We start from the raw sequence: 26,814 nt of genomic DNA, 5'->3' as shown, positions 1-26,814 counted from the left end.
ATTTAATGATAACTAGACCTATGATAATATTTCAAGTCCAATGAAAGCATTAGAGTACAGTGGACCCTTGTGTTACAGCATCCCTGGCTTATGTTTTTTTCATGTTGCGATGTGGAGTTTTTTCGTGCCCCCCCCCCCCCCCCCCCCCCCCCCCCCCCCTACAGTATTTTCCCGACTTTGCAACAAAATCAACTCATGACCCTAGGGGTTGGCTGTATTTGTGTTGTTTTGTCTCAATCCACAGGTGTTTTTGGGTAATTGCACTAATTTTTTGTTGCAGTCACATGATGGAGATGCTGGTCTGCTATTGGTTGGCCTCATTCGTTTCAAAATGGCGGGAATGGTAAAGCTTTGTTCTATCGAGAGTGGTTACATAACCCTATATATAGTGCATTTTACTGCTTAAGTTGAAAGGGTTAGTCATGGGTCCCAAGATTGGTAGTGATGTTAAAGAGAGAAGTAAGAAGATGATTTATATGGAAACGAAGCTGAAGATAATCAAGAAATACGAAGCTAGCCTAGCCTAGGCTACCCATTACTAGGAAATATGGGCATAACAAGCGCCTCAAAGGTAAATAAATCCTTTCTGTATTTTTTTATTTATGATGTTTTCTGATTGTATACATGTATATTATATATACGTAGCACTTACTATCCTATTTTGATACCAACTTTTAATATGTATGACCACTTTTGATGTTTTTACCTGGGGTTCTAAACACATAATTTAACATAGTTTGGATTGCCCGCCATACGGTGAATTCGCCTTACGAGCCCAACCGGGGAATGGATTAATCTAACACAGGGGCTCACTGTACCTTAATTACCCAATTTTTTCACAGTCGGTCTGAGCCAACCTTAGTGAATGACAACATAAGCTCATATTTATAGTTTATTATCATTTATGTTGATAACGCACGCTACTGCCTATGTTTAGTAAGCGATGAGCGTTTATTCTGTTTATGTGTTCGTTTGTGTAGAGGTTGCACTTTATAGTTAATAGTTGTTGTTAATATTGAACAGCTAAATGTCAGCTAAAAATACAGTAAATTCATAGATTAAAGTTCAGCAAGTGTTTATATGTTAGTTGACTGACTTTAACATTGTTGTTGATTTATTATTCAACAGATACTACATGATACACCATACATGAGCCAAAATAAATGTGATGACTTGTGTACTCTCACTGGAGTCTTGGTGCAGATAATCAGTCCTGAGAACAAATTCTCAACAAACTAAGTAATATTATTTATTTAATGAATATACAATGTTAATAATGCTAATAAGGATAATGTAATAAAAGCTATACGGCGCGTGCCTGTATTCCTGTAAATGAAGTGCACCCACAGCAAAAGGCACACACATTGTCCGGGCAGAGAGAGGAGCAGACCTTCGCCAGACCGTTGGAAATGTATTACCTAGATTTCTGTTACAATAAAATGGTATTTCAAGAGTAAACCTTCCATTGTAATAATCTTTAATCATGTACAGATTGGACTTAAAATCAACGTCCGGGCCGCTGCTAATATGACTGCAGCTGCGCAAGTTTTCAAAGGAAAAGGGGAACAGTTATGTTGTAAATTCCTCATTGCCACTGGGTTGATTTGCATGAGGGTGGATTGCATTAGTGCGTGTAAGCAGGGGGAGGTCCTTTGTGTGCTCTGGTTGGAGCGGGCATGTCACGGGACAGCTAAGCGGGAGCCTACGACGTTGAGTGGAGGGCTTGTTTACAATGCATTGGCAGGCGACAACGGTGCAAGCATTAATAGAAATACGGTTCAGTTTATTGTTTTGGCATTGCCACGTTCAGTTGTGAAGATGTAAGGAAAATAAAAGCCACGTTGTTGTGCCATGAGTCCAACTGCTCTTTGATTTGAGCTACTTTGTGGTTGAGGTGCTCCAGCGCTGCCTACAGTCCCCCCCCACCACCACCAAGTTCACTACTGTACACTGCATAAGGTTTAATAAATTAATATTTAAGTAAATATGTGTACTGCAGTAATATTTGTCTTAAATAATATGTATAGCATTAAGACTTTTCATGTTTAAAATAATTCCTTTGTTTTGTTGTTTATTTTTTTATGTGAAAAGTGGGGGCGCTTCTTTGCAAATTTTCAGGTATTGCAGTGGGTTCTGGAATGTATCGACTGTGATAAATGAGGGTTTACCGTAATTGAAGATTATTATTGTAACTTTTGGAAAAATTGGGAATGATGCCCAAAATTGTGATATTCACTGCATTGTAGGGGTAGTCTTTTTCCCTTTCCAGCATTGCAAATGGTTGACCTATTTTTACAGTAGACTTGGTCGACTTTTTCCCTAGCCCTAATCAGAGGTTTGCTCATACCATTAATTATAGCCCATTACAGATAGCAAAAAAAATCATGATCAATGGCCGTAAGTTGGGGCACTTAAAGTCAAGGTATCACTATATTCAAAATAGATCATGATTAGAATCTCAAACCTTTGCTTGGAGGTAGTTTGGGATTGTGTTGTCCAGGCGGAGTGGAGGAGGGTGGGTGTGACCCATCAATGGGTTGAGCCCCAGTCGGGTTCTCTAATTCACCGCGGTTAGATGAGAAAACCAGGTCCAAAGACGGCAGTTTGAGCATACATTCAACTCTAGACATGGGCAGGCAGCTGAAGCGGATCTGAGAAGGCTAAAACAAAACAAAAAAACAGTGGATATGAAATAAAATAATATATTACATATCTGGACTTGTATTTTAAATAATGACAAATCAATTTAATTTGTGGGTTGGCTTGTACCTGAACTCTGACATAGACTACCACATCCACAGGAAATGAAGAATATGCTGACGTCGAAGAAGAAACCAGGGAGGTGGTCGATTCCTCGAGTGGTTCCACTGTGTCAAATTGACCCATGTCCTCTTCCTGGGCAGCCACGGCTAAAGCACCAGCATGAAAATGAGATCAAAGATAAAGAACAAATTCTGTCCAATATGAGCAGTACTTGAGAGCACAGCAGCAAACAAATGAGTATAGCCTGGGAAACTAACCTGAAAAGCTTCGTTCAATTGGAGTGATAGGAATGGTTTCTAGTGCTTTCTCCAAGAAATCAAGAAGACAAGGGCTGATGACCATTTCCTCCGGCAAAGTCTGAAGGGCCACCCAGGCGTACAGCTTGGCTGTTTTCACCCCTCCGCTGCCTTTTCCTTTGGCTACATACATACACACACAACACACATACACACAGCCACATTGAAGTAAAAAACATAAGTCTAGAATGTGTGTCGGTCCAATGTATTTAAAGACAAGAAGTCAACTAAACAGAAGTTGCCTCTTTCTTTTGATATGCATGAGCCCATTTGTTCAAATGAGATTTAATATCGCCTGAATATCAATAATTGCATGCATCTTGATGTCACACAGAATGGACCAGCACTTCAGTGTCAGAGGCTAGGGACGGCGGAAGGGCATGCAAGTAAGAATGTGGGAACACTCAGTACCTGATGGGATAGGTGGGAGCGGGGGAGGTAGGAGCGAGTTAGTCTGGCTTTGGACAGCATTGGGAGGACCATTATCTTTCATACCATACAGCTTTGATTCTTTGGAGAGAGTACGCGGGAGCGAGGATCCACGAGAGGTGTTAGGGGATTCAGTCTTCAGGGTCTTGGAGTTGTAGTGCAACTGGAATGAGGGAAAGGGAGAATTAATAATTCACAATGTAAAATCTATTACAAACAGAATACATTATGAAATTGCTGAGGAAAAATCTGACCTTTACATCCACTCCGGGAATGTAGAAAACTGTGGTCTCAAGGTCATTTGATTTGGTCTGCAGTGAAGAAGGACATTTCTTTCCAGCAAGAAGATGGGTAGTGGATGTGTAAGTGGGCTGCAATTTTTTCTTCTTTGGAGGGGACTCCTGGTCTAGACTCCTGAGGCTGCGATCACAGCTCCTATAAAACCCACAGAGGGAAGAGGCATGTCATATATTGTTTTCACCATATAGAAAAAAGGTTTTCATATCGAAGGAAAGCAAGACAAAAAAAACAAAAAAAAAAACCCATGCAAGATGACTTTGACTGCACCTTCTGAATGAAATTTCTTCATGCTCAGCTTGTTGAGTGCTCTGGTGAAGGACACATTTCCCGCTGTCTATTTCCACACGAACATCCAATTCAAAGTCGATGTTTCTTTCTGTTGTTGCACTGCCAAAACTCCGATTGGCAGGTGTGCTCGGCCAACGTTCGCTGAACAACTGACTTACAGCAGAAAAGCCTGATGACTTTCTCTGAGAAGCTTGGCTAAAAGGAAAGAGCAAAGCGAATGTAGAAAGATTGCGGAAACATAACACCAAAGCAGAAATTATAAACAGTTTGTTATTAACATTCATAGATTTTTAGCAATTCATGCAATTGGAATGCAAAATGGTGAACACAATGCCCAGTAATCAACAGCAAAAAGTTGAAGAAAAAAAAACGTACATAGGCCTTCGATAGCTTAGGGGTCTCTCACGTTCAAATTCATCTTCCTTTTCTGAGTCTTCAGAGGAAGATGAAGACAGGTCATCTCGCTGTATGTCATCGTGCTGGAAGGGAATTGTGGGTGAGAGAATAGCAGGGGAGCAAGGAGCGCTGAAAACCGAGCCATGGTCTCCGATTATGGATGAAGAATGAAGATGGTGTGGATCGTGAGAATGGGATGGCTCGTCAATGGTCACGGACAACAGGTCCATCTCTGACTCCTCAGGAAACTTCACAGAAGATTAAAAAAATCAGAGTCACATTTGGAGAGTTTGTTGCCACAAAGCGCTTCCTACTTGGATGTCACATTTAGGAAGTGATACAACAATTTAAGGCTACTTAATATTACGGTCATATTATTAAGAATTGTAGATGACCAATTAACAGTTATTAACAAACAGCAGCATGTTTGGCTGCCCAAATGTTTAGCGCATCAAACATCAGGACTTATTTTTATGAAATACCCAATTATAAGTGAGAAATGTCAAAAACGGTTTAGTTAGCATAATTTTTTTTTGTCTTCTTCTACCCATCAAAAATGGACTCATACCTGAGACATCAGTAACCAATGAGGAAAATTAACATTAAGCCTGTAATTTATAACTGGTACCCAACTCAAAAATAAAGCCACACCGCAAACGAGAGAAAGGTTCTGTTAATTGGACAAACAACCAATCCAATAAGGAGGCTAAATGTTTAATTATTTTGGATAACCTATAAAATATTAGGTTTTTAACAAATGTAATCAGCTCAAGCTACATGGTCCTCATGAGTCAAACAACACAAATTGAGATATTCATATATACAAAATCTATACATTTCTTTTCAAAAATATTATACATCATAATTACAATTTAAATGTTACTTGGTTGAAATCCCTGGTTTTGGGGTAAAAAATTAATTTTTGGTAAACACTACTACAGGATGAATAACATTAAAAAAGAAAGAAATAGTCTTGTTAAAAAATGAGTGCCTCAAGCTGACAAATAAATCTATATTAACTATAAAAATTCACTGGTGTCTGGATACCATGTTCTGGATACCAGGTTCAGGCAAGTTGGGCAAACCTACAATTAATCTTGCATTTAAATATGAATACTGAATTTAATCTTAATACTACTGACTTTTTTGCAATGCAATTTGGGCTTGAGCTCATACATGGCTAAGTGATTTGCTCCATTTTATGCTGGGGTAACAATATGTTGTATTTTTAGCTTTTACTGGTTGATATGTGCATTTACACACACACACACACACACACACACACACACACACACACACACACACACACACACACACACACGCACACGTCTATATTATATATATATATATATATATATATATATATATATATATATATATGCGTGTGTGTGTGTGTGTGTTTGTGTGTGTGTGTGTATGTATATGTATATAATTCTGAAGATTTATAGAATGACGTGTAAAGGTCAAGAATGTCTGGGTAGGTTTTGACCAAGTTTGCTGGTTGACGAAAAACAAATTAGCTAATGATGCTTATTGCCTTTTAATCACTTATTTTCATACATTTTTACCGTAATATACAATTTTGGGATGGTGGGAAATGAAAAGAGAGACCTTAAAGAGCCTATTTTTGGAGCATTATCAAAATTTAAAAAAAAAAAAAAAAAAAAAAAACAGTCTACTTTTGTCCATATCTCAAAACTAACCCTTTGCAACATATGGATTTTGAAGCCAGAAAGTTTTACAAATGACATCCAAAGGCAGAATGCTATCACATAGCAACCTTTCTCAGAGATCAAGCAGATTCTGTAGAATGCAATTGCAGTGACAGTATGAGAGAAAAAAATGAGATGAAAAAGGTATGACATCTCAACTGCAGAAGAGGCGAAGCAATGGAAACAAGTATGGGAACAATTGATTTCAATATATCCATTATTGGGAAAATACCACACTGAACTAATAGCAATATTCTGACCAAATTATTGATGAGAGCTATATCAATTGCCAGTGTCGAGATGCTACATTTAGATGTTAAAACTGTATCAACTATTCAGTGTGGCTTTTTTTGATGACCAAAAAACATATACAGCTTCATGGTGCAACACAGGTCACAGTTAAATACTTCAACAGTTTTTAAATGATATTTAAGTCAACAATTTACTTTACAATTTTATGTTCTCTGCACCCCGACACACCATTCCTCTCAGAGGGAGCCATTTTGCCACTTGGTGTCAAGTGAAAACGACATCACAGTTGCTCAGGATCAGGGAACAGCAAATCATTGCTCACCTATTTTCTCTATTTAATCATGTGACATTCGAAAGCTGCGTCGCAATAGTTTGTTACCCAGGCCCTGAGCAACAATTATGTCATTTTCAGTCAACAACAAATGGCTATTCCCTGAGAAGGATACAGACAGATTGTTTTTGCTGCTTAATACATAAACAAAAATTGAATAATATTCTGAATACTGGGTTTAAACAATTGGAGCCGCATAGGGGAAGTTTTTAAGATGCCTTCCTCTTTAACAAAAAATATTAGCACAATACCAAGGCTTTATCACAGGAGATCATACCTCCCTCTTTTACTGTGAAGCTGGTAGTATTTACAAGTTTTGGTATGCTGTTTCTACATTAATATGTTTGAGAGTAACAATAGACAGACAAGTAGCAATTAGTAGTAGTCCTTCATGAGCTGACCATGCAGAATTATTGCCAGGAATCAGCCATTTATTAGCTTATAGCAATGCAAGTCAGAATCATTTAAGAGTCCCAAGACAGAATGAAAAAATATTGACTTCATAATGTATACAAATTTGAGCTTGCTTCTTAATTAAACAGAACAAGCATAAGACATTCTTTCTTTTGAAGAGTTTATCCATGCAACACCACAGACGAATTGCAATCCTGCACACTGACTGCAGAACTGGAATTATAATTTCATTCAATTTGAATTCTAGAGTAAATAAAAATATACAGATCTTTGTCTACTGCATGAATAAATCAAAACTAGCGTGATAGCAAATTATGCAAATCCACTCACACTGTTGCTCAAACATAACAATGTTTTTCAGGTCCATTCTGATTGCTGAAGCCAGTATGTTATCATCCTGTTTGGATTTGAAAGAAAATATCCTGACACCAGTAAAAAGGTATTCAGAGAGCAAAAGAGGAAACCAATGTATTTTATTATTCCGTGATGTTATTATTTGCAAACATGTAATTTTAAAAAGTGTACCTTGAAAACATCTCCTGGACTGACAGGGGCAAATGCAGACTCCAAAGCCTAATTATTTATAATGAACAAAAAAAGTTAAAAAAAAAAAAACAAAAAAAAAAAAAAAAAACCAAAGAAACACAAGCTCATTCAAAAAATGTTATGAAACATGTTCTCTTGTGTAGGCTCAAAGCTTTTAGGTGAAAGTATAGCCTGTGATCATATACGACCCTTAGTATTGGCATTATGTAAATACCATGCAGTACTTATAAAAACAGAATGACTCATGACACCGGTCCTCAGTATGCCCTAATGTAATTTCATCTTTTGTGTTAAGTCAATGTTGGTAATGCTTCCTACAGATGGCTGAATTATCTTGCTCCATTTTTGCGCGTTTTGCACACAGCGCATAATAATTGTATGGCGAACCATCTGTGCACAAAGTTAGGTTTTTCTGTTTTGAAATTCATTTGAATAAATAGTAGTATGGACATGACATTACCGTATCCTGGATGTTAAAAGTGACCCGTGGTCCAGGAGAGGATGCATCCATTCGCACATCAGGGAAGTCATCCACATCTATCCTGGAACTGAAAACAACAATGAAACACATAAAGATTATAATAAAGTATCATGCATGTTGTGCATGAAAATATTACATCTTTAAATCCCAACTAAAAACACATTTATATTCCAAAGCATTTAGTTAATTGAGCCTGTCTGCAGCTTTCTTCTTTTTTCCTTTTTCCTGCCCCCCCTCTTCCGGCTCAGAGAGGGGGCTAGCTAAATGGTGAGGGTTGACTTGACCGCCTCGATTTGGTCCTGCGCTGATCGACCATCGCGAGTTAGGAGATCGACCTTCTGCGGTCCACTTGGTTGGAATGTGGGATGGTTCCTGCCCAGTGGCGTTGCCTGCTGTCAAGACATCACTGCACTATATAGCACAATATGTTTGCTGTAATCTAGATTGTTTATGTGTATGTCTGTATTTGGTAAATGCAGCATTCACTTCAACCTGTGGGCCTGGAAGGGGGCTCCTCCCAACTGTGGTCCCTTCTGGAGGTTTCTGATTTTCCCCTAATTGGGGTTTTTGAGTTTTTCTTTCACCCTTCTGGGAGCTTTGACAGGGGATACAGTTGTGTACCTTACACCGAAAAGATGTCTCTGTATGACTTCTTTTTTCGAAAGAAGTCTCCAGATGACCTCTTTTCATCTGTGAAGCCCTTTTGAGACTTCGGTGATTTAGGGCTATACAAATAAAATTTGATTGATTGATTGATGATAATATTACAATGCTTGTGATGGTTATTATCCCAATATATTCCATTACTTTGTACATACAAAAACAAGCACAAAATCAATTGCTTGAGGTTGCGCCAAACAGAGAAAATGAAATATATGTATATCTAAAAAAAAATGTACTATGCATAGTGTGATTCATCAAACAGAAGGCGATTGTCATGGCTTTGCGTCTTTATACTGTGTTGAGGCTGGACTGAGACTTAGGCACACACGACACACAAAGCCTGGAGAAGTAAAGATGTGGTGGGGGGCTTTCCGCTCATGTAAACATTTGTGAAATGCCAGGAACAAAGATTAAGTTGACATAACATCTACTGAATAATGTCATTTTGGAGCTTCTGAATGATATAAAGCAGACCTCAGCAAAGTAAGGTCTGCAAGCCACATCCGACCCATCCACAGACTTTGACTAGCTATTGCAGTGTTCATGCATTAAAAATAAAACATGAATAAATAAAATGAAATATGCAGTGCTTTATCCTGAAGTCTACACATGGACAGTCAAGTGTCTGCCTGGATAGATATAGATTTGAACAGAACAGTACATGCCAAGTTTTTGTGATTTAAAAAGAGAGTAAAGAATGTAAATAATTTCTGTGTGTGTGGGTTTTTTTTTTTTTTTTACCCATAAAAAGGGAAGTTTTCAATTTTTTTGAAAAATAAATGAGACGTGGCTTCTGTCACTGGTTAGATAAAAAATGGTTAGAAATGTCGGTAATAGAAACTTTTATTTATTTAGTTCATATTAATTAAATAGCCAATGTACCAAATGCAAACTTTCATCAATTTTTATACATATGTGGAACTGTGGAAAGTTTAAAAAAGCATGATGTGGGCCCTAAAAACCTGTGTGACCTAACTTTAAAATAAAAATCATTTGTCGTGCAAGCGCCTTCACGGGGATGCTTAGTATTAAACTGTTAACATTTAGTATGTTTCAACACACCACCATAAATGAGTTTCTTATGATCAATGGAGCAGTTGTGGCTAACATCATCGTGACTATGTTGCACACTTGTCAAATGCATGTCTCCTGCATGGGACATGGCTTTGTCAGCGACTTAAAGAGATTGAGGACTGAAGTGAGGTTGCATTTTTATCTTACTAGCTGTTAGAAAATTACAAAATTCTATGTAATTTTCTATGTAATGTCCAGGGATTTGTTTACTAGCCTGGCCTTATCATCATCCAACTTGGGCTGACTTTGAAAGGGTCATAACATCGTGAAATACAAATATTTATCTTCAACCCCTCAAAATGAGTAGTGGCATCAACACTATATATATATATACTGTGTATATATATATATATATATATATATATATATATATATATATATATATATATATATATATATATATACATATATATATATATATATATATATATATATACATATATACAGTCGGCCCCCGGTTTACGAACACCCTCTTTTACGAACATTTCTTTACTACGTCAACTAAATCAGAAGTTGACACTCATCAAAGCAACATTGAACGCTATTGCTCTTACAATGTCACAGTCACTGTCTCAGTCACGGAGTCAGTCACGGAGATGCTATTGGCCGGCGTCACGTCAATCACAGAAATGCCGATATGCTATTGGCCGAACGCCTTTATCTAGCTTGATGGCACAGCTGGTCGGGACGGAAGGAAGGAGAGAAAATGAGTGAAAAACGGAAGGAAGGAATGTTGTGAAGACTTTGCAAACTTTATCTGTTAGACATGGCTTCTAAAATTGCAAGTGGCGGTAAAGGAAGAAGTAAGAGGATGATGACAATAGAAACCAAGCAGGAGATAATAAAAAAATACGAAGGAGGCGCATGCATAGTTAACCTTGCTCGTGAGTTTGGACGGAACCGCTCGGCAATCTTCTAAGGGCAAGACTTTCCTTGCCGGGGGACGGACCTCGCTCGACAACAAAATGGAGAGGCTTCTTCTATTATGGATTAAAGAGAAGGAAATCGCCGGTGATATGTTCTAGTTTGAGAAAAGTTCCCGTTTAAGAAAATAAATCAATAAATGCTGCGGGTTGGTCTCTGCTCCCCTCCGCCTCCACCCAGCTCAAGTCACGTCGCTCCAAAGGTAAATGTCATTTTTCCTTTGTATGTTATTTAATTTAACTGTACAGTAGATTATGTTACTCATTTTTAATATGTGTATAAAGTTGTGATGTTTTTACCTAAGGTTGCACGCATTCACTAATTAACATAGGTTTGGATTGCCCGTCATACGAGCAGTTCAAGTTACGAGTGTAGCCGCTGAACGGATTAAGTTCGTAACACGGGGCCCCACTGTGTGTGTGTATATATATATATATATATATATATATATATATATATATATATATATATATATATATATATATATATATATATATATATATATATTAAAAATGAGAATATTAAAAGTAACTACATTGTATATTTGTGAAATTGAAATAGAAATATTTATTATGATATAATTAGAGCACTATGATTTTGAAGGCTTTTGCATTATGGGAGTCTAGGCTAAGTCAATCATCAAAGTCATTGTAAGGCTTGCAAATGTCATAAATTGGCAGCTAGCGCCACTCAATGGTTTGGGGTGTCAACACAAAAAATTCTATTGTGCACCGTTCACATGATGCCGTTGAAAGGTTAAATGAAAAAATCCAGGAAAAAGCATGATAAAACATCAGGTTTTCAATCGGTCCAAAATTGACAATATTTCCAATATTGAATAGCAGTAAATGAGCCTGGCATGGGCTAAATTTGACAACAATGACTCTCGACATCCGTTTGCAAGCTTTCAGTAGGGACAGCAGCGGGGCGTATTGAAAGTCGTCATATTTTGACAATCTATGCCAGGGGTCACCAACCTTTTTTTAAAACCAAGAGCTACTTCTTTGGTTCTGAATGTAATTTGTAATGTAAACTTAATACATGTATAATTGTTTGTAAGATTCATAGAAAATCACCAATGTTCTATCTTGTGTAAGCTATTTGCAGAACAGGCCTGTGAGCTACTCCTGTGATCTATGCAATATTTTAGCCTCCTCTTTGTATCCATTTCCTTTTATATCACACATCAAAATCAACAAAAAGCACGAGTAGGGTCAACATATCCCCCAGGGGTTAATGTAACCAATGACAGTTACAACTCAGGTGAAAAAATATAAATCTCTGAATGTAGAGTTCAGTTTATAGTTCACTTTTTTTAAAATTAATAATTTCAAACAGTCTTGTAACTAAATGAGGCATCTTCCTGTTTATTTATATAAATACTCATTAGACATTGTGCCAGTATTCACTGCTTTAAGAAATTTAGGAAATGACTCAACTTTCTCTCATGGATCAAAAAAAAAAAAAAAAAAAAAATTGAAATTGCTCATCCGTAGTCATTTTCATTATTTGATTTAAGACTTGTCTTGCTTTTCATTACCTCTGTCTGTCCATTCTTTTCAGAGGGGGTCGACCTGCTGCTGCCGAGATGCTTTTGGAACGGTTGTAACTTGGTTTGTAGCCCAGGCCCCACTTATCCTTTAGAGAGGCCGCCTTGAGGGAGGCAAAAATCAAGTCAGAAATAGGTATGCCAATGTATAAATGAAATGAAACATGCACATTGTTGTTCTTGACAAACGTGATGGAATAATTGTATATGTTATATAAAAACACATTGCTTGCACACCTCTTAACCCACTCACTCTCATATACACACAGACACACCTATACACATACACATACACACACTCACGCTACAGATATAAACCATTCCTTATATGGTATTATTTTGAAACTTGTAACCACCTACTTTGTAATCGTTCTAATAAAAAGAGGAGGAGTGCCCGAGAACACCGGAATACCTTGGTGCTCTCTCCTTCTTTTGCAAAAGATCGTGTTTGACTCAGAGTTTTGGCTGTTCTCCAGTCTCTAATTATTGATAACTCTAATGCTAGGATAGATTAAAACTCACCCTCATACTGGAGCGACGCAGCTTCTTTCTGACATCTCTCCTGATGTCATTGACAGCCACTGACTCAAGCTGTTGATAACGCTGGATCTCTTGATTGATAGTGCCTTCACTCGCCCCCAATTTCCTAAGAATGGAAAAATGTTACTGAATTAAATTTTTACATAAAGTCTTTTATTAGGTGTATCACATGCTTTTAGTGCATGTCACAGAAACTCATTAGCATTCTGCATAAAGTTTGGACTTCTCATCTTCCTGTAGGACACCTACTTGAGGTCATCAATGACTTTAGCCTGTTCGTTCAGTTCTCTGATGTCCACCACCCTCTTTGTAAATTTCCGGACACGTGTGTCAATCACCTGGTTTCCCATGACCATATGCCTTCTGGGGTCAACAGTCTCCTGGTGGGAGAATATAATGTTAAGACTGATAATGGTAGCAACTCAAATGGCAAATTCCTTTTCAATACAAGTCCAGTTTATGCCCAGCAGGTGCTTTAACTCTATGATTACGGTGTGTTATTATTTGTGTTACAAATCAATCAGGTTAAGTAATTTGGTTTTAAACAATAAAGGTACCGCCACCATCACCGCAACATTCCAAGTGAAAGAAGAGAACAAGTGAAGAATATTTCCCATGATTGTCACATATACTTTTTCTAATCCTACCCAAAATTCAATATTAATAGTGAGTATCATCAAGCGCAAATGCTAAGCAATGCTACTTTGAAGCACATCGTACAACATTGCTCAGCATTTTTTGAATCCACACCCTCATCGGTCAGTGGTAGGTAGTAGAAAGATTGTCTGTCTTGGAAGCAATTTTGGCAGCCCAAAGAAGAGTTTAACACTATGGCTGGCTACATACACAGGCCCAGGAGAGAGGTCTTTGGACCGAGGGACTGTCCGCTCGAAGGCGGGGAGAGGGACACTTTAAGTAGTCCACTGGGACAGATACACTCTGTGGTCTGGGACTGAGGCCCAGGATGTGGTTTACCAGACGTTTCTTTAGAGTCAGCCGTGGGCTGAACTGGCTCTCTGGACTCTGCAGGGAAATGGCAGGGACAAATGGCCCACTGAAAGAATGGCATTTGCAAACTTCATCAAGGCTTAAGATTTTTCGCATGTAATGTACGGCAGCACCATAATGTTTGTATCTTTTATTTTTAGCAGGTGAGATTGGCCATTACAGTCATCACAATTCAGTTTCTTAGCATGGGAAGCCACAAATAACATATTCAATTAACATATTACAATATATAATTTTGTGGTTTAAACCTCAAGCTCTACGGCAAGAATAATGTCTTTGGACAATAAGTAAAATTTTGCCCTTATAACAGACTACCAAAAACACATTTTTGCTTAACCAAAGCTAACTGATGCACCCAGGTCAAAATCAGGTGGTTACATTTGCCACTAAACAATTACAAAGCGTTACCTTCATGAGATGCCTATAGTGTAATTTTACACACAATAGGAGAGAAGTGTCTAACATGGTCGCTCCACTATGTGTGTTGCAGTGTTCTTCATTTTAAAACACTGAATATGTAACATTAGAGTGAAGACTGTGAAAGCAAATGTACTTTTCTGTAAAATAAATAATGTAATTTGAGTTGTCCTTTAATAGAATACTATGCAAATGAATCAGTTTGTGCAACATGAATATTTAAAAAAAAATCATTCAGCCAACAAGTGGTTCTATTTATGTGCTTAGAGAAAAGTATGCTTTTGTAAGAAATTAATTATGGTTTGGTAATGCCAACAATTTCTCCATGTTTCTTCCATGTTTCATTTTTTTCATTTTGCACAGTTGAATGTTCTTCTCTTGTTATATTGTTGTTGTCAAAATACGAAAATAATCTCCTATGCTGAGATATAAGATTGATGATCTGTAGTGTTGGGAATGGGAGAGAAACCTTTACAGGGACTCAAATAAAACAGATAGTGACGAACCATGTGGATGGTGGGCGACATTGTGTCACCATCATCTTCATCTGAAAGGTCCACCATGTTGACAGAGTTGAGGTCTGTGATGTCTTCTACATCTTCTTCTCCTGTCATTGATGTCAGTGTATTGCCCAGGGCGTTGAGCCGCTTGCCAATGTTGGGGTCCATATGTACATCAATGCCGCACATTTTCCAAAGCACATTTAAGGTCCAGGTGCCAGCACTAGTACTTTCTGACTTGTCAAAGAGAAAGAGAAACAGAGAGAGCAAAAGAGAGAGAGAGAGAGAGAGAGAGAGAGACAGAGAGAGAGAGAGAGAGAGAGAGAGAGAGAGAAGTCCAGGGCAAGGATGAAATGAGTCAAAATTCAAAAGGTTCTGTTCAGCTCTATTCTTATTGAAGAATTCTGGTATGTAATCCAAATTTTTATGACAACAACTTGCCAGCAGATGGTTGTCCCGTGGTCCTAGAACATACTTCATATGTGCCATCAGGGACTATACCTGAATGTTCATCAAACACAAATGCATATCCAGGTGAATTTTTCAGAAGAACAGGATGAATTTCTTAACAGAAAAGGCTCTCAGTCATAGGAAATCAGTGTTATCACTTACAAGCATTCATGACCAAATCGCCACGGGTCTCAGGTTTCCAGTCATCCCAAGAGGTCTCAAAGCCCTCTGCAAAGCGGATGCAGAAATTCTTGAAGTGGCCTTTACTAACCAATGACTCAGAGGAGCAGGCGGTGATCAGTGTACTCTCAATAGTCAAGACCAGAGCAGAGCTGGTGTCAAAATCTATGCTGTGGTTTGCCTGACAAAGAAAAGGAAATGTGATTTGGACCTTGGAATCACAAGCAAAACTACTGTACATACATACTATATGTTACTTGTTAGGCAAAAGAACAGATTAGCAGTTTCTAGATTAGCAGGCACCATTTCACTCAGCTTTGTATCAGTGCTTTTGACTTACAGTTAAAAGCTACAGTGGAATGTTACCTTTTTTTTTTTTAATATTTTGGAAAACCCTCCACCAACATTATATGAATTCCTGAATATATAATAATGCTGTATTTATAAATTTTTAGATCAAGTTGTTAATGTCTGTTTCTTGTTCATTCCAGGCAATAAATACAACAAAGTCATGGGAGAAATTTGATTATATTTCAGGAATTCAGATTTTTTTTTTATATCAAACATGCAGTAGATAATCCCATTTCAATGATAATTGATTGGATTGGAAAATAATCTGATCATTAAAATGTATTTTTAAACTGCATACCTTTTTTGTCAGAGTAGGAATTAACTTATTTTCTGCGACTAATGGCTTTACGTTTTAAAGATCCATTTTGGGCTGTCAGTAATTGACCTAACCCACCCCGAGAACCATTCAAACACCACCACCGCTCTTATTATTGGGAGTTTTCTATATTTTACTTATTTAGAATAGTAAGCATTTCTTATTTGGTTAAATTTAACCAGAGAAAAACACTGCAAAGATTGGTATTTGAAATGTACTGTAACAAGTTTGTTGATCACAGAAAGTCCCCAGCAACCCTACAGAAGCAATATACACACTGCGGGTTACTTTTTGTGCTTTTTTATGCTGGGCTTTTGATGTGCCGGCCCCAGATTTAGAGGTGGTGCCTTCCGCAGTGGTTGTTGGTCCTTTCTAAGGAATAAGTCATGACATATACAAAAACATATACACATAAAGTATAGAAAAAAGTATTTGACCTTTTTCTGTCGTAAAATTTTGCACATCTTTATCACTTGAAAATGTTTTTTTTCATATAACCAATATTAATATCATACTGAGACAACACAATGATATATTAAAGTAAATGCAGTTTCTCAATGACGATTTTATTGGTAATGTACCACTTTTTTTTGCAGAAGTGTTTCAACTTCACCATAGTGGTTTTCTAGAATTAACTTAAAGTCGAACCACCTTGTCTTTGACTTGGCCACTCCGAAACCTTTTTGAGCCTTTCTGAGGTGTACTTGCTGGTATGTTTTCGATAGCTGTCCTTCTGATTGATCCATGAGTGCTTGAGTTTTAGTGCACAAACTGATGGCCAAATGTTACCCTTCAGGATATTCTGATAAACAGGAGACTTTTTTTTTTTTCCCCTCAATCACAGCAAAGCTGGTCTTGAATAAGCAAAGAGACCCAGGCCATCATCCTGGTGTGGGGCTGCCTAGGGTTGGAATCATTTATTTAATTATTTATTTAATCAAATGCTGTGCTATATTTACGGCAGCTGTAATGAGCTGCATGTTCCCATTGATGTCCCTTCTGGCGAGTGTCTTTCTTATAGTGGAGTCGTCAACATTGACCTTAACTGAGGCCAGCGAAGCCAGCAATTCTTTGGATGTTTTTTTTTTAGGTTCTATTGTTACCTCCTGGATGAGTTGTCATTACATTCTCGGGAGTTATAGCTGTTGGTAAACCACTCCTGGGAAGGATTGGCATTATTCCTTGTTTTACCCATTTGTGGATAATGGTTCTAACAATGTTATGCTGGAACCACACAGCCTTGGAAAATGCGTTGTTACCTTTTTCAGACTGAAAAATTTCAAATCATGCTTTTTTTTGTGTGTGGTGGAAATCAGGTTTGGGTTTGGTCTTCAAAATTGAACTCTGCTATCAGAAACTTACTTTGTAGTTAGTCACAGTTGCTCTGTGACTCAACAAGGAAGAGTAATTAGTTTTTCACTAGTGTTACATAGGTTAGTATGTTTCCTCATTGGTTAAAATAAAAAACATTTAAGAACTGCATCTTATATACCCTTAGGTGGTCTCAGTCTGAAATTACAATATCCTTGCATCCATCCAGATGGTTAATGCTCAAAACTGATTAATCTTTCTGTCTGTCTGTCTTCATTTATTTTCAAAGTGTTCTCTTATTTTTAATTTGATGCTTGTAACATGTCCCAAAACTGTTAGGACAGAGATAACAAAATAGAAGGAAAGTTGAGGAATACTTAAAAAAATAAATTAAATTAAAAAAAAAAAACTTTCACATGAAAACAGATTCATTATAAATAGGTTAATGTAATGACTGGGTATAAAAGTAGCACCACCACAAGTATAAATAGGGTGAGGTTTAACACTTTGTAAACAAATACTTGAGCAAATAGAGATCCCCAGAAAGTTGAACTGAAGTTATTCATCAAACAACAATGGGAAATAATTCCACTTACCAAGTTTCAACAATTAGTGTCTTTGTTTTTAAACATAAAAAAGAAATGTGATGTATCATGTAACAGTGGTAAACATGCCGGCACCAGTTTTTTTTTTTTTTTTTAAGAAAATGTTAAAGCATCAAATAAAAAATGTATGAGAAATGTGTTACAATCTCATATTTGTATCATATGCAGTTGAATATGGGATTTGCAAATCATTACATTTAACACAACATCCTACTAACTTCCTTTGAATAGGGGTTCATACTTGTATATGATTACAAGTAACAGAGTAAAATACGTATGGTTACCTGAGATGCATTGGTGATGGGCAGGCAGATGCCAAGGTCATTGACAGTCAATTGTAGGAAAAGGGTGCTGAAAGCCTGGGCTGATGTCTGTTGGATACCTGGCAGCTTTTCCACCACCTCTTTTGTGGCCACATGAATGTCCTTGTTGAGCGCCAAACGTTGTTCATTCCAGTTGTCATATGCTGCCTTGTAATTCAGCCAGAATAACACAGCTGCAAGAAAGCACCCAAATTGATACATTGAACTTTAAAGCATCATTCAGTGATGGTAAAAACAAAACCAAATACCGTGAATTGTGGACTATAAGCCACTACCTTTTTTTTTCATGCTTTGAACCCTGCAGTATTTAGTTCAGTGCGGCTTATCTGCAGTATTGATTTTTAATTTGAACTGCTATTTTACTCTACCCCAGATAACAATGATTTATTTATCTGAGATTTACAGTAACTAAGTATTTGCACAATATCAGAAGCTGGCGTTTTGAAACCCTGAGCAAAAATAAACTAATCATAAATGGACAGCCTTTTAAAAAAAAGTACAACCTTAAAAGAAAGGATTTAAATAACCATAAATATATAAATAAGCATGCCTAAGAGTAACACAACAGGATTGTGCAATGACAAGCAGAATGTATTACTGTGTTTGTTCAATGTATTTCTTACAATTTACTATGTCTTTTTACTGCATTGACCGTCCGACACTTTTAAATTTCATTGTACATGGTATGTGTTACAATGACAGTGCTGTTGCTGTTCTTTTTCCTAAACGTGCAACCATGTTCAGTTTGTTTTGAAGGTGTGATGTTGCTTCAATCAGGCAGTATAAAAATGTTTTAAACAAAAATGTAAAAAACATCCATTTACCATCTTTCTGCATGAATATCTGATGTCAAAACATGCGGCTGTGAGGCCAATGCATGGCAGAAAATTAATTTCCGGTTAAATTTTTCTTGGTACATCTTATAGTCATGCGCGGCTTATACTGTAGTCCAAAAATACGGTATATTGAATGGCAAATGTTATTTCCGAGCTCCATAAAATGAATATAACTAGATGTTCACAGTAGCAAACCGACTAGCCATACATCTGGTGGACTTTGGTATTTGATGTATTGAATAGAAAAGCAAGCGAGCTGACCTCTGTCAAATGCCACTGGCTGGGCAAAAACAATAGGCCTGTTTAGTGTGATGAGAACAGCCTCCTTGTCCGATGAGCCGCTGATCTCCTCCTGGAGAGCATTTCGCAAACCAATTCGTGTACGGAAATATGCTACTTGGTGGAAGTCTGATCCAGCCTCTTCATACACCTATTGTAGAGGAAGGGTGTTAACGAGCTCTTATTTTTTTTTTTTTTTTGTGAATTCAGTCATTGATAGGTGTCTTTGTACCTGGTGCTTGACTATTTGTCCAAGGGCCAGGTTGAGGTCAACTTGACATTTGCCAAAAAGTTTCAGGTAACTGCTGCTACCACCAGGCTGAGCCTTACACTGGATCCTATTGGATAACTCAAGCTCAATCAAACCAGTCTCAAAGCGGACCGCTCTCATAGATGGAGTAGTGGCGGTCATCTGGATTCCCTGAGAAAACATATATTCTGGTTACAGTTGTTTTTTATTATTGTAGTTTTTTTTATCATTACTGTGTGTGTGTCAGTTTTCAAAACACATACTGAGAGCAAAGTACCTTAAACATGAGGCTTAGAGAATACAGCAGAATTTTGGGCTTGTCTGCATCTGTTGAGTTGTCATGCTCATTCCACAGTGGGATGGGTTGTTCGACCCCTGACACAATCAACACATGCGCAACAAGTTAACATTACAAGTTTTGAATGACCACTGTAAAATATCAGCTACCTAAAGTGACATTCAGTATTTCATGGCCAGTTTAAGCTCTACATTTTAAATGTTGCAACTAAATCCAAGGTTGTGGGAAAAAAAAAAAAAAAAACAACAACATAATTCATTCACGTTCATGCCACCATTTGTTTTGTGGGAATTATGACTGCAAAGGTGAGGAGCAGCAGCTGTAGGCCACAAGGCAGAAATGTAATAATGTAAAACTGGCTAACATTGACACTAGAGGTAACTTACGCTTGACAGCAATGAATTTATATCAGTTCAACAAATGTGAGTTGTGTATAAACTTGTCTATTTTACATCACCTGACACCTTCTGGATGACCTCATTGACCTCCTTCATAAAAACCTTCTGCAGGAAAACCAGGTGGTTTAGCAGATCAGTGGTCAGGTTATGTTCAAAAGAACCAATCTACACAAGAGCAAAACATATTATAAAGTTTCTGATGTGGCAAGGTCATCCCTGAGCTGGTAACATTATATGAACAACTCCATGAGAAATCGTATCCCACCTCAGCCACACAGCGCAGGTAGTTGCCTTGCAGATAATTCCCTTGCTTTGCAGGGAAATCATCAGCACTCCAACCCTGGTCGGAATGATTCTCATGGTCTTCCATAATGTACTCTCCAGACATGGTGACTGGTGGCAAGGTGAGGCTCGCTGATGGTGGCATGGTGGACATGTCCACTGGAGATACTTTTGATTGAAAGCAGAGTTTGTGGTTTGGCAATTCAAAGGTGAAGCTGGTTTGAGCTCCTAAAGTACAGGGCAAGCTCCTATTAGTCTTCTCAAAATCAATTACCACTTGCAAAATGATCGACATTTGTAAGTGATGTTGTTCTACACACCTGTCATGCCATGGCTTTTCATGCGACCCATTTTATACTCAGCTTTCAGTGAGGGCAAGAGGGCAGCGCCGATGGTGATTCCATCCATCATAGCGCTGAACTTGAGGACGATGGGCTTCTTTTCGAGGCCTTCTGGAAGCTGAGGGAACTCGTTGGCCTCAACAGGTGTCTGATTGATGCTGGACCCTTTGTCTGAGGGTTGTGGGGTCGGTGTATCCTCCCTATTGGGAGGTTGACTGTCGAGGAAGAAGAAACTTTTGGTCAATCTTTCAAAATTACCAAACTGAATCAAGTCTTTAATTTAATTACATAAATGTGCTGCTTTTAAAATGAAAAGGACTGCTTACTCTTTATATCAATGATTTAGTGCAGGAAAATGCATCATGATATCACCGTCATTTAATACAGACTGAAAATTGTCTTTGGAAATCAAAATTGTGATCTGATTTAGAAAATTTGCGACAATTAGTTGGGTTACAGTCAAATAAACCTATCAATGCATCTTTAGGGCTAAGCGAAACAAAATAGTAATTTATCTGAATTTGCATGAAATGTGGATTACATTGGTGTGACCATTTCAGACAAATTGACATGAACATACATAATGCGTTGCATTTACAGAAAATGCAGTATTTTGTATTTGGATCCTGGTGAACATATTTCTCAGTTGAGCAAGGCCTAATAGTGGACATACACATTAGATGGCTGTCGGATGAGGTCAGAAATCTGTTTGGACAGCTGATGGGAGCTGCGGACCATCATGCTGTGTAAAGTGGCTGGGTGTTGAGGGATGTTGATCAAGATGGCTCCCACTTTGAAGACGGCAGCATTATTAGTTTTCAGTCCACGTTGGGCGCTGTACAAGGCCTGAGACTTGGCAATGTTGCATTTAACCACAGTTCTACAATGCAAAGAGAGAACTGTGATGAATGACAATGTAGCAAAACGGATCTGCTGCAGGTAACATAAAGATGTGTTTATGAAGAACTACAAGGATCATGCAGATTAAGGACGTTAAAATCTTTGGATACAAGAATGATCAATTGTGACACTATCACAGTTAACACTTCATTATGATCACACACAAAACACCTCAAGGCTATATAATTATTTACCATGCTGGTTATTACCTAAAATAGTATATATGTTTGTACTTGCATTGATATCTGATGCTATTGTTGCTGACTTATAGTTTACGGGATGCAAACAAGCAAAAAAATAGGCTCTAACATTATGAGTGTAAATTTTTCCCTTGAAATATATTATGTATTTTTAAGCTTTATATACTTTTTCTTGGTCACTAAAATGAAATAATAAAATGTTTTCATTGCTGGTTGTTTGAGAAATTACCTCGATAGTTCACATGATTGCTATTTGACATCTAGGCCGCAAAAGGCAAGTGTGAATGCACCCTGATTAAGAAAACGAAAATGATAATGATTGTTTTCCAAATATTTGGTATTTCATAAAGAGATAATCACACCTTGCTTCTGTCTCAATGTGTTAGACCACCAAGGCAATAGGAAAGGAACAAGATGGCAACAGTTCAACAACTGTCAATGTCTGAAACCACTGAAATGGCTTCATGCACACATACATGTGGAATACACATGACAAACAAATGATGGCAATGCTTTTCGATTTCGATGCAGGTGAGCCCTAAAAAGCAGCAACAACATACAGAAACTCTTGTTTTGCTGTGCTGGTGGGAGATGTTGGGAAATCCTCCAGTCTATGCATGTAGTTGTAAGAGAAAGCAACAGAACAAGAACAAAAAAGGGAGAGCAGAGGAAAATGTAAAATAATTCTGCAATAATAATAATAGTAGAATAATTATTTTTTTCTCTTTTACATGGAGAACTGCATGGCCCGTGCGATAGTTTTTGTAGCATAATAAAATGCTTATGGAAAACGAATTAGCACAAACTACGTTATGAAGTTGAGAAAGAATTCAACAAGACCTTGAAAAGATTTTGAATGAACTCTTTCAGTGCCATGGATCAGAATTCTCATCCTTTAAAATAGTCATAAAAATAATAACTTATAAAATCCTCGTCAAATACACTTTTTTTCTGGAGAACAGCCGAAGCCCTTGACTAGTGCTTATCTGATATTAAGCTTAAGCTGTGACCATTGGATGTCAGTGGGGCGATACATACAAGGAATGGAAATCAATCTTTCATATGATACCACCCATGTTTACATCGACATTGCTTACTAAATGCTTAATATACTGGCACTTTAGAAGTTGCCTTTTCCGATATGACTTGGCACTGAAAGAGTTAAAGTCTGAAGTTCATAATTCCATGGTATTTCAAATAAAAGCCATAGCAATAAACATGCATGAGGTCAGTGGTTTTAGAAAGCGATCATTTCAGACAACATTTTTATATTAATTAACATTATTCTTTAAAAAGCATGTTTTATGCTAGAGGGTGCATTAGCCTGTGACAATTTGGTTCATAACAGATTAAATTCTAAACTAATTGATGTTAGCAACATAGCATTAAACAAAATCAAGAAAAACGGTCCGGGAAGGATAGACTACTGACTTGATTACTTGAGTGAACAATTAAAAGACTCAATTTTAGACACAAAATTGAATTCAAAATACATTTATTTTTGTGATCATGTAAAAGAAAAAACGTATACGTACTGTATATCTGGTGTTATGCCCTCCAACAGCACAATGTTCACTCCGCCTATATGAGCTGATGCACATGTCTCAGTCATTTTCTGATGAAGGATATCTACAAGACAAAATAATTCAGAATCAAATGTGTGAAAAAATAAATAAATTGCATGCCACAGTATGCAAGTCCGGCATCGATTTTTGTTTGCATCAATAATGTGGAAAAACAAATTCTGCAATGGATGTGCAGGAAACCGAACACTTTAGTTTGAATTAAATAGTATATGTTAAATGTCAACATTGAGACGCTGGATAAATGATAATTTGCATTGCGCGAATGTGTGTGCATTTATTCTCAAGTTCTGAAGGATCTGTGCGGGGCCCAAAACTTTTTCTTTCATATATTTATGACATATACTTGGAATCTGAAAAACTAAAATTTATCCTGTTTGCAGACATTACTACAATCATGCACAGGTGAAAACTTAAAAAACTAATTAGAGAAATTACAAATGAACTATGCAAGATACAAAATTGGTTTGCAAGAAATACATTGTCACTAAATACACTAAATACCAAGATTATGTTCTTTGGTAAAGAATAAATGAAAATACTAATACTAAAAATGTTGAAATTAAAAGATTCCATGTGCACACATTTCTGGGTATAACCCTTGAAGATAAAATTTCTTGGGGACCATACATAACAAAGGTCAAAACCAAAATGGTAAGATTGCGGATTTGATGTACAATTCCAAATACTATCTTGATAAGGAAGCATTATGTATAATCTATTGCTGACTGATTTCACCACATTTAACCTACTGTGTAGAGGCATGGGGAAATACATATAAGAGTAATATTGAACCTTTGTACATTTGTACAGAAAAGCAATGCAAATATATAATGTGAAATATTGTGACCATAAAAAAAGCACATTTTTCTTATCATGGCATTTAAATCAAATTAATTTATGTTCAAGATACACAAGAATTCACTTCCATTCACTTCAAAAAATGTTCTGCACGAGAGAAGGAATGTATGTCTTGAGATAGGGCTGCACAATATTTTGGTCAATATTGAAATCACAACCATTAATCAGTATTATTCATAATGTTTGGTCAAACATGTCTATTTATTACCCTTTTAAAAAAAAAAAAACAAGCAGTATCTAAAAAAGCCTTAAAGGCTTGATACTTATAAACGAAAATAATAAACTAAAGCAAATAAAGTAAATAATAATTAAAACAAATAAACTCTCCATGACATAGCAAAGAATTGGCACACAGGGCAACACACTTGCGTGTTTCACCGTAGGGACAGTATTCTTTTCTTCGTATGCTTGGTTTTTGAGTATATGAACATAGAGTTTACATGCCTTACTAAAAAGCTCCAGTTTGGTCTCATCTGTCCAAAGGACATTCTCCCAGAAGCTTTGTGGTTTGTCAACATGCATTTTTGCAAATTCCAGTCTCGCTTTTTTATGATTTTTTTTTTCAGCAGTGGTGTCCTCCTTGGTCGTCTCCCCGAAGAAAAGAACACTGTCCCTACGGTGAAACATGGAGGAGGCTCAGTAATGTTTTGGGGCTGCTTTGCTGCATCTGGCACAGGGTGTCTTGAATGTGTGCAAGGTAAAATGAAATCTGTAGACTATCAAGGCATTCTGGAGAGAAATGTGCTGCCTGGTGTCAGAAAGCTTGGTCTCAGTCGCAGGTCATGGGTCTTCCAACAGGACAACGATCCAAAACACACAGCCAAAAACACCCAAGAATGGCTGAGAGAAAAGCGTTGGACTATTCTGAAGTGGCCTTCCATGAGCCCGGATCTGAATCCCATTGAACATTTGTGGAAGGAGCTGAAACATGCCATTTGGAGAAGACACCCATCAAACCTGAGACAACTGGAGCAGTTTGCTCATGAGAAGTGGGCCAAAATACCTGTTGACAGCTGCAGAACGCTCATTGACAAATACAGAAATCGCTTAATTGCAGTGATTGCCTCAAAAGGTTGTGCAACAAAATATTAAGTTATGGGTACCATCATTTTTGTCCAGGCCTGTTTCATTAGTTTGTTTTTTTAAATAATTATGTTAATCAGCAATTCAAAAGTGATGGCTGATTTTGATTATTTAATTTTCAATATTTTTTTATTTATTGTTACTTTTGTAAGTTTCAAGTGATTTCAGTGAGAATTGTGGGTTTTTCCTTCTTTAACTGAGGGGTACCAACAATTTTGTCCACGTGTGTATATGCAGAAGACGAAATAAAATAGTTCATCTGATGATTGTTCTTAATTTTTTTTAGGTCCAATTTCACACTAATGAAAGAATCAATTTTTTTGTTTCTTCCTTATATACTGTAAGATGTAAATGCAACATGAGTGATGTGTACAATTCTTTTGGTAGTATTCTAAGTCATTGCTGACTAACAGTATGTATATATATATATATATATATATATATATATATATATATATATTACTTTGTGTTTAGTATTATCTAGCTTTTGAGAACATTCTAATGTGAAGCCTTGATTGTCTTTGAAGATGAATGAATATCAGCTTGTTTCTTCCGAAACATTGTAATCTCATGAGAAAGTTTTCCAGAGATTGTTTATATAAAAAAAAAAGAAATAAAATAAAATACAAAAATAACCTTTTTTATTATTCACATACACACCTTTCATCTTCTCCTTGAGGGTAAAACTTCCATGTATCTTCTTCAGTTCTGCCTCCATGGTGAGTCCACCAATGTCAGCCTCCAGATGTGTACGGTTCACCATGCCAATACCAAACACGATGAGGGTAACATGCTGGGGCTCAGAGCTCACCAGGCTACGCCTCCTGCAGCCTGCAGCAGGAGGCCTCGTGGGGGTGGGTTCCTGCTGTTCGTTCTCAAAGATCACATTACAGAGGGGCTCTGATGGTCGACGCCCACCCTCTGTGGAACATATGAGGGGTAGAAAATGAGTCCTCGATCCGCTATGACATCATAATGGCAGGCAACGACATCATAATGGCAGGCAACACCAAGCATCCTCAGTTCATCCTAGTTCAGGGGTGTCCAAACTTTTTGCAAAGGGGGCCAGATTTGGTGTGATAAA

General features: G+C 37.3%; 1 protein-coding gene across 1 annotated transcript in view; it reads right to left on the bottom strand.

Moving 5' to 3' along the window:
• bltp1 (bridge-like lipid transfer protein family member 1) overlaps nt 1-26,814 on the bottom strand; it is an 88,831-nt gene that overhangs the window by 15,206 nt on the left and 46,811 nt on the right. The window contains exons 50-77 of the mRNA XM_088432936.1: nt 26,391-26,651; nt 23,739-23,832; nt 22,764-22,814; nt 21,777-21,983; nt 21,083-21,318; nt 20,746-20,990; nt 20,540-20,645; nt 20,062-20,159; nt 19,767-19,955; nt 19,517-19,685; nt 18,381-18,592; nt 16,469-16,552; nt 15,496-15,694; nt 15,325-15,384; nt 14,890-15,116; nt 13,805-13,981; nt 13,208-13,338; nt 12,941-13,064; nt 12,410-12,522; nt 8,188-8,275; nt 7,707-7,754; nt 4,452-4,720; nt 4,056-4,271; nt 3,743-3,923; nt 3,471-3,651; nt 3,021-3,182; nt 2,770-2,909; nt 2,465-2,660 (exon numbers count right to left, since the gene is read on the bottom strand). Of these exons, the coding sequence (XP_088289062.1) occupies nt 2,465-2,660; nt 2,770-2,909; nt 3,021-3,182; nt 3,471-3,651; nt 3,743-3,923; nt 4,056-4,271; nt 4,452-4,720; nt 7,707-7,754; nt 8,188-8,275; nt 12,410-12,522; nt 12,941-13,064; nt 13,208-13,338; nt 13,805-13,981; nt 14,890-15,116; nt 15,325-15,384; nt 15,496-15,694; nt 16,469-16,552; nt 18,381-18,592; nt 19,517-19,685; nt 19,767-19,955; nt 20,062-20,159; nt 20,540-20,645; nt 20,746-20,990; nt 21,083-21,318; nt 21,777-21,983; nt 22,764-22,814; nt 23,739-23,832; nt 26,391-26,651 (4,464 nt within the window). The remainder of the gene's footprint in view (nt 1-2,464; nt 2,661-2,769; nt 2,910-3,020; nt 3,183-3,470; nt 3,652-3,742; nt 3,924-4,055; nt 4,272-4,451; nt 4,721-7,706; nt 7,755-8,187; nt 8,276-12,409; nt 12,523-12,940; nt 13,065-13,207; nt 13,339-13,804; nt 13,982-14,889; nt 15,117-15,324; nt 15,385-15,495; nt 15,695-16,468; nt 16,553-18,380; nt 18,593-19,516; nt 19,686-19,766; nt 19,956-20,061; nt 20,160-20,539; nt 20,646-20,745; nt 20,991-21,082; nt 21,319-21,776; nt 21,984-22,763; nt 22,815-23,738; nt 23,833-26,390; nt 26,652-26,814) is intronic.

This window comes from Hippichthys cyanospilos, chromosome 14 (genome assembly GCF_059441005.1).
Source record: "Hippichthys cyanospilos isolate Australia breed blue-spotted pipefish chromosome 14, RoL_Hcya_1.0, whole genome shotgun sequence".
NCBI classification, from domain to species: Eukaryota; Metazoa; Chordata; class Actinopteri; order Syngnathiformes; family Syngnathidae; genus Hippichthys; species Hippichthys cyanospilos.
Note: the sequence above shows the minus strand (reverse complement) of the source record. Positions and strands in the feature narration are given on the sequence as shown.